General features: G+C 35.9%; 1 protein-coding gene across 1 annotated transcript; it reads left to right on the top strand.

The window, feature by feature from the left end:
- Nucleotides 1-6,049: 6,049 nt before the first annotated feature.
- Nucleotides 6,050-7,498, top strand: LOC107774775 (calcium uniporter protein 6, mitochondrial-like). The gene is made up of 2 exons (XM_016594418.2): nt 6,050-6,733; nt 6,812-7,498. The coding sequence occupies exons 1-2, from the start codon at nt 6,350-6,352 to the stop codon at nt 7,295-7,297; spliced, it is 870 nt and encodes a 289-aa protein (XP_016449904.1). The 5' UTR covers nt 6,050-6,349; the 3' UTR covers nt 7,298-7,498.
- The last annotated feature ends 1,202 nt before the right edge of the window (nt 7,499-8,700 follow it).

The raw sequence follows: 8,700 nt of genomic DNA, 5'->3' as shown, positions 1-8,700 counted from the left end.
TCCAGTTGCGCTCATGGATTTGATGAACATGGTGTCCAAGACTTATTTAGATTCTTTTGTGATTATGTTTATTGATGATATCTTGGTTTACCCTCGTAGCAAGGAGGAGCATAAGCAACATTTGAGGATTATGCTTCAGACCTTAAAGGTGAAAACTTTATGCTAAGTTTTCTAAGTGTGAGTTTTGGTTGGATTCAATTGCATTATTAGTTCATGTGTTGCCTAGTGATGGTATTGAAGTTGATCCAAAGAAGATTGCAGCGGTTCAGAGTTGGCCTAGACCTACTACAACTACACAGATCAGGGATTACTTAGGTTTGGCAGTTTATTACTATCACTTTGTAGAGGGCTTTTCATCTATCGTAGACCCATTGACTAAGTTGACTCAGAAGCACGCTCAATTCAGATGGTCTGATGAGTGTGAAAAGAGTTTCTAGAAGCTCAAGACTGCCTTGACTACAACTCAAGTATTGATGTTACCCATATAGTTCAGGATCTTATACTATATATTGTGATGCTTCACACATTGATCTTAGTGTAGTAGTGTAGTATTGATGCAGAATGGTAAGGTGATTGCATATGCATCACGGTAGTTGAAACCTCATGAGAAGAATTATCCAGTTCATGATTTGAAGTTGGTGGCGATTGTGCATGCACTCAAGATTTGGAGGCATTATTTGTATGTTGTGTCATGTGAGGTTTATATTGACCATAAGAGTCTTCAATACTAGTTCAAGAAAAAGGATTTGAGGCAGGGGAGGTGGCTTGAGTTGTTTAAAGAATATGATATTACTATCCTGTATCATCCGGGTAAGGCGAATATAGTTGCATATGCTTTGAGGAGAAAGGCAAAGAGTATTGGTAGTTTGACATTTATTCTAGATAAGGAGAGACCTTTGGCTATGGATGTTCAGGTGTTGGCCAATATATTTATGAGGTTAGATATTTCTAAGCCCCGTAGAGTTTTTGCATGTGTGGTTGTGCAGTCGTCCTTGTTTGAGAGCATTAAGACTTGCCAGTATAATGATCCACATTCGTTGGTTCTTAAGGACACGGTGCAGCGAGGTGGTACTAAGAAGGTAGTTATTGGAGATGATGGTGTTATGCGGTTTTTGGCGTGGATTTGTATTCCGAATATTGACAGTTTTAGGGAGTTGATTCTTGAAGATGCTCACAATTTGAGAAATTATATTAATTCAAGTGTCACGAAGATGTCATGACTTGAAGCAACATTATTGGTGATAGGAGATGAAGAAGTATATTGTTGGACATGTTTCTCAGTGTTTGAATTTCCAGGAAGTGAAGTATGAACATTAGAAACCAGGTGGTTTGACTCAGAGGTTAGTTATACCGGAGTGAAGGTGGGAGCGTATTACTATGGACATCGTGGTAGGATTTCCATGGACTTTGAAGAAGTTTTATGCCATTTAGGTCATTGTTGATAGATTGACCAAGTTCGCACATTTTATACTGGTGTTGACTATATATACTTCAGAGAAGCTGGCATGTATCTACATCAGAGAGATTGTACGGTTACATGGTGTGCCTATTTCTATCATTTTGAACCGGCGTACTCAGTTCACTTCTCACTTTTGGAGAGTTATTCACCATGAGTTAGCCAGATAGGTGGAGCTTAACACAACTTTTCACCTGTAGAAAGATGGTTAGTCCGAGAGGATTATTCATATTCTTGAGAATATGTTTATAGCTTGTGTGATGGACTTTGGGGGTTATCGGGACCAGTTTTTACCATTAGCAGAGTTTGCATACAACAACAATAACCAGTCCAGAATTCAGATGGCTCCATATGGGGCTTTGTATGGTATGCGGTGTCTATCTCCTATTGATTGATTTGAGCCTTGTGAGGCTCGATTATTGGGTACAGATTTAGTTCGTGATGATTTGAATAAGGTAAGTTGATTCAGGTATGACTTCATACAGCTCATTCCAGGCAGAAGAGTTATGCAGATAAGAAGGTCTGCGATGTAGCATTTATGGAGGGTGAGAAAGTACTTCTAAAGATTTCATCCATGAAGGGCATGATGGGGTTTGGAAAGAAAGGCAAGTTGAGTCCGAGGTTTATTGGTCGATTTGAAGTATTGGAGAGAGATGGTGAGGTTGCTTATAGGCTTGCCTTATCTCCTAGCCTTTTAGTAGTTCATCCGGTATTCCTTGTTTCTATGCTCCGGAAGTATCATGAAGACAAGTCGCATGTTTTGGACTCCAGCACATTGCAATTAGATGAAAATCTAGCTCATGAAGAAGAGCCAGTGGCCATTTTGGATAGGTAGGTTTGAAAGTTGAGGTCAAAGGAGATCGCATCGGTGAAGGTACTTTGGAGAGGCTAACTGAGTAAGGAGGATACTTGGGAGACTGAGTCGGATATGCAAAGTAGATATCTACATCTTTTTAGCAGCTCATGTATGTTTCTAAACTCATTCAAGGACGAACGTTTGTTTAAGAGGTGGAGAATGTAACGACTCGACCGATCATTTTAAATATTAGGACCCACTTCCTCTATTTCTTGCTTTTCGTAGTTTTATTTGATGATATGTGACTTGTGGCAATGGGTGATTTTATTTTCGTAGGGTTCGGGAGTGAGTTGGAATACATAATTTTTATTTGGAAGCCTTAATTTATAAGAGTTGATCAAGGTTTTACTTTTGGATTAATAACCGCGGATGGATGATTTGAAGGCTCCAATAGGTTCATATGATAATTTTGGACTTATATGTATGTTCTAATTGCATTTTGTATCTTTTTAGAAGGATCGACACTATTTATCAAAAGTTGAAAATTTGAAGAACTTAAGAGTTAATAAGCTTGACCAAGAGTTGACTTTGATATTATTGGACTCCGATTAGTGTTAAAAACTTTGGATATGTATATATAGTTGAATTGAACTTGTGTGTAAAGTTTGGAATTAATCCAAAGTGTCTAAGTGTGACTCGAACACTCTTTCGAAAGAATGAAGGATTAAGAACTTAAGAGAAATTCTATTCGGTTTGAGCCACGATTCTTTATTGTAATATTTTCGTGGATGTTTTGAGACTTTGGACTAGTCCATATAGGGTATTTTAACTTTTAGTAATGATTGGATTGAGTCCTGAGGGGGGCGGGTGAGTTTCAACACATTTGGAGCAAGTTCCGAAAGAATTGAGTTCCTGAAACAGGGCTTTTCTATAGATGGCCTGACTTCAAAAGAGAATTTATCCAAATCTAACAAATAATTTTGGTATGATGATGTTTTGATTATATTTTAGTGCTTTTAGTCTAGTTTCTAGTTGTTCAAATCATTAGTCATCCCGACTTTTATATAGGTAGTTATGGTCATTTTACTAAATGGTGTTTTATAGTCTTGAGTGCTAGCTCATTCTACGGTGGATTTGCGTCCCACATTCTACTTTGGCGGACCACAGACTTGTCTTGCGGTTACATGGGCAAAATTTTATAGCAACTTTTTGGAGCTATTTAAGGTCGAGTTTTATGATTTTTCTTTTATTTCCTAACTTCTAGAGCTTATTTGAGAGGTTTGAGGCTAGGGTTTCACCTACAAGCTTGGGGTAAGTAATTTTAACCTAAATCTATGGTTTATACATGAATTTACCTCTAGATTTAATATCAAAATATAAATTTGAACAAGAGAAATTAGGGTTTTTCAGACCTAGACTAGAATCATCCAAATTGAGTTTTGAGTATCCAAATGAACTCCAAATGAAAAATTAAACACAAATTTGGACTCATGGGGTTATGGGTAAACACGATCTACCCATAGACTCTGGTTTTGATCATATGTGTTTGGGTTGACTTTTTGGGAATTGATTAGCATTATTGTTTAAAATTGATTCATATGATTTTATTTGACCTTATTGAGTATTATTTGATTAGAATTGAGCCGGTTGAAGGTAATTTCTAAAGAAAGAGCGATTTGGAGGGTTGATTTGGCTTTGAAAGGTAAATATCTTGTCTAGATTTGGATTGATGGAATTTACCCTAGAAGATTGATCTTGTTTGATTAATTTCTATATACTGGGAGCATTGTATATGCGGTGCGGTGAGTGTATATACAAGTGCCATGGGCTATTCATGCTCGGAGTAGATTTTAGGCTACTTCATGCTTTGGATTTACATCACATGCTCCTTATGACTTGTTATTATTCTTGTGTGACTATGTGAACTCTCTTAATTATGCTAGAAATTATGTTTTAGGCTTTTGGTACCTTGTTGAGTGTAAATGGCTATTTGTGACATCATGTCATACTTGTTCTAGCTGTAGTCACACTGTTCACATGCACATGTCTTTGCATGTAAATTTTTTATGTCCATATACATCATTTATGTTATTTATGGCATTTATGCACATACTCTGTGTATGGAAACTCTCATATGGACTGAGGCTGATGCACATGAGTTGTCTGTACGAGATGTGTATTGTATCAAGTGAGTTTTCCATGCGAGTGTTATTGTTATTAGCACGTGAGTTGTATGTGCATTGTATGAATTTGGATCCGTTCCTTCGAAGTCAGATGATCAAACATTGTAGCTTGGACCCTATATGCGCATGTTTGTTGGACACTTAGAGAGTGTCAGTTAATGGGAGCGAGTCTTATTTATGCATACAAATTATAGACTCATGTATTTGGCATTTATAATAATGCTCTATGATGTACATCATTTTTATATGATGACTTGGTGTGCTATTATGAGCTTTTGATCATTCTTTATCTGAAAACATGTTATTATCTCTGTTAATTGTATTTGATCATCTTTGCGTTGTTGTTTATGCTAGATTCTTGTGTTGTATTAATTTATGGACTGTTCAAGCTACGATAGAAAGTATCAATTGATCAATTTTGCCACTATTTTGCCGATGTTAGTCTTGATACTTACTGAGTACATTGAGTCGGTTGTACTCATACTACACTTATGTATTTTTTTTTTGCAAATCCAAGTGTTGGCACTAGCAGAGCTGAGGAGTAGATCATCGTTGTGCTAAGGAGACTCGATGTAGTATAACCTGTTCATTCGCTGGCCTCGAAGTTACCTTACTTTCATGTTTTAAGACCGTTGTTTACTTCAAACAGTATTATATTTATTTCAGACTACTGTATTCTGACAATCTTAGAGCTCATGTACTCGTTGATATCAGTTTTTGGGGGTTATATTACTGTTTTCGCGTATTGGTGTTGGTTTTAAACTTATTTATGCTAAAAATCTTATTTAGACTTGATATAATACTTCATTTCTTCTATTTACTCGCTAGTTGTGTGATTAGTTCACTTAGCCAGCGTGTTAGGTGGCATCACGATCATTAGTGAGATTTTGGGAATGACACTAATAATGAAGTCTTCAAATCATAATGATGTTAGTTCAATTTCCATTACTAGGAGATATCTTCTCTTCTAGAGGAAATTTGACATACCACGACCAAGAGTCCAAGAGGCTGTAGGATATTGATTGTCAGCAAAGGCTAAACACCTTCCAGGAAACTTCCAACACCAAACTTATTTTCAATGTTTCACGTTTACCTTTTGTCTTTTTGTTCTTGTGTGCCCTTTATTTAATTCTTGATTATTTATATTAGCCCTTCTTTTTACCATGTTTTAAAGGAGAAAATAATGGAAAGAGAATATCAGAATACTGACTTCCTCTGTTGTTTGTCAACAAAACATTGCCAACGAATGATTTAGGCAATAATATAATACTAAGTATTTATTAAAAAGATAAAACGAAGAATTATACTCCCATTTTATATTAAGTTAAGCAATTATTTAGACGCATCGACGTCCCAATTCCTCGTCCTAATTCCTATATATGCCTAACAAGGTACAACCACATCTAGCGCAGTAAATACAATCTCTTAAATGTGCAATTAAAGTTGGTTTTGACTAATTGGGTTATAAGCCATGTATAGGCATGCAAGAATGGCTATAAAAGAAAGAAATAAATGAACTGATATTGACAAAAATAACCTTCATGTATTAACTAATATTTCATCTCTGTTAAGTAAAGATATGTTTAATTGTTTTTGATTTTTTTTTTTGCATCAGCCTCCATATCCATATATAGTTGAGTGGAGTAGTATGTATATTTAAAATGAAATTGTTAATCCCTTTTATAAAGCTTAAAGAAGCTGAATGGCATTGGCAGGTGCAATACCAATGGTTGCAACTCTGTTTTAGTGGGCCGTTACTGGCTATTCATGGACTCCCTTTAAACGGTTTTTCTAGCAGTCCGTCATTCTCGTAGCCATAACTGTTCTCCTGATTGTTTGCCTTACGAGTCTTTGAATATATATTTGTCCGTACATTCTTTATACGTAAAACTGTTGTAAACAAAACTTGAAACCATGTGGAAAACTTCATGTTATTTGTTGAAACGGACGGTTACATCAGCTGCAAGGGCAAAGTGGCAACTGGATCGGAGTTATCAACATGGATGGTTTATGGGTGGGTATTATTTCAGTTCCGGAGGAGAAAAGAAGAATGGGATTAATGGAGGGTTAATTAGTAGTCAAGAGGAAGCAAAGAGGTTGATGAATGTGGAGGAGCTGAAGACGAGGCTAGGGATGGAGAGTAAAGAGGTTATTGGGTATTCTGAGTTACTGAGAGTACTGTGTGAGAATATTGGTTTGGCGAAAACACAAGGCGAGGCTGTGGCTTTTGCAAGACTGCTTGATGAGGCTGGGGTAATTTGGCTTTTCAGAGATAAAGTTTATCTTCACCCTAATAAGGTACGTATTTTTCTTTCATTCTTTTGTTAATTTGTATGTGAAAATAAATGCATATATGTTTCTGAATTATATGTCCAGGTAGTTGATGAAATAAGAAGGGCAGTGCCTCTAGCACTGCTACGTGAAGATGATCATATAAAAGATGAGCTAAAGAATCTGCAGGAGAAGAAGGATAAAATTGATGAGGTTGCACATAAGCAGGTGCGTCGCATTTTGTGGACTGGATTGGGGGCTGGTATATTACAGATTGGACTCTTCTTCCGGCTTACCTTCTGGGAATTCTCTTGGGATGTAATGGAACCAATTACATTTTTCACTACTAGTAGTGGGTTAATATTGGGATATTTTTACTTCCTCATTACTTGTAGAGACCCAACATACCAAGATTTGTTGAAGAGGCTTTTCCTTGCAAGGGAGAGGAAGCTCATCAAAAAGAATAATTTTGATATTCAGAGGTTTGTGGAGTTACAAAGGAAATGCAAATTACCGCTCAATGGACAAGCATCACTGAAACATCGGTTAGGGATTCAACTGGAACCGGAGGATCTTTTACATGGTCACTGAAACACATCAGTGACCAACCCAGACCATTAATTTTTTACTTTAAACTAACCAACCAAACACCCTTTTTTTTAATTGACGATTAGTAATTTGATGAAATGACTATTATTACCTTTCTCTGTAGGAGAAGCTATCAATTATGTACATCTCTTCTTATCTTTTCTTGATTTATGTTATATTTCAGACTTTCAATCTTTTATTTAACCAGATATCTCCTTTTTTAGGCCATCATTTATATTTTTTCCCTTTTTAATCTTTGCAAATTATAACCTCCCGTTTCATAAGCGGAAGTGCCTAGCCTTTTCTCTCTTCTTCCTCTTCCTCTTCTCCTTCTCCCTTCTATCAAATTTATGATCAGTTTGTTGTTCAAATTAATTGTCAGATTGAGATTGAACGATATTCAACACTTTTACACTGTCCAAATTAGAAATTTATCTCAAATGAGGCCAGAAGTCATACAATTTGTTCATGTCTTAATAACTAAAAAATATGTAATTTTCAGGAAAGAAGCCATATACGGGGTGAGAGTTTGCAGAGTTTTGTGGGTATGATTGCAGAGTTCAAGATCACACTGGAACACTTAAATTCACTTGAAAATAAGTGGAAGAAAGGAATATCATTACTAGAGGCACTTTTGGTTTGGTCCAGACGAAAGCAATTACCAAAAAACATATTTCCTAAATCACTTATAACAATATATCTTAGCATACAAACCTTTAAAAAGGTTTCACACAAATTAATTGGAAAATTTAGAATTTTCATACGGTCTTAAGTTATAGAAGAAATTGAACTACTTATATAATTATGACAAAACTTTAGACCACTTGGCTTAAAACTGTAGAAGAAACTATAAATTTTACGACCAAACTGTAGACAGAGGTCTGAAGTTGGTCGGAAGGTTTCTTTCACACAAGTTCATTGGAAAACTTTAGGCCCGATGGTCCAAAGTTGTAGAGGAACTATAAAAATATTATGAGCCGGGAGGTTTATTTGTACAAGTTCACTATGAACTTTAGACCCCATGGTTTAAAGTTGTTGAAGAATTTTAGGCTCGACAATCTAAGTTGTCCGGAGATGATAGGTAAATTTTTATTTCTTTCTGGTTGTGTAGTGCATGAGTTATATTTGCAGAACTTTTTAAAATAAGAACTGAAAGTACAAGAAGGGGTGAATTGTATGCCTGATAAAAATTTAGTCGACTACAGTATACACTTAGTCAACTGGTACGGAGACAGTCTGCACAAAATCATTAGTCCTTCAATTTAACCAAATGCAAATAATAACAAATAGTAAAGTGCAGAATATAATATGAGAGTGATAAAATAAATGACACCGGGAATTTTTATATTTTTTCGGAACCAATGTGATATCCTAATCCAGTCCTCTTGGGTTGCAAGAGTGTTATC

The sequence above is a fragment of the Nicotiana tabacum genome, chromosome 2 (genome assembly GCF_000715075.1).
Source record: "Nicotiana tabacum cultivar K326 chromosome 2, ASM71507v2, whole genome shotgun sequence".
In the NCBI taxonomy this organism is placed as follows: Eukaryota; Viridiplantae; Streptophyta; class Magnoliopsida; order Solanales; family Solanaceae; genus Nicotiana; species Nicotiana tabacum.
The sequence above is the reverse complement of the archived record's forward strand: the minus strand, read 5'-3'. Positions and strand labels throughout refer to the sequence as shown.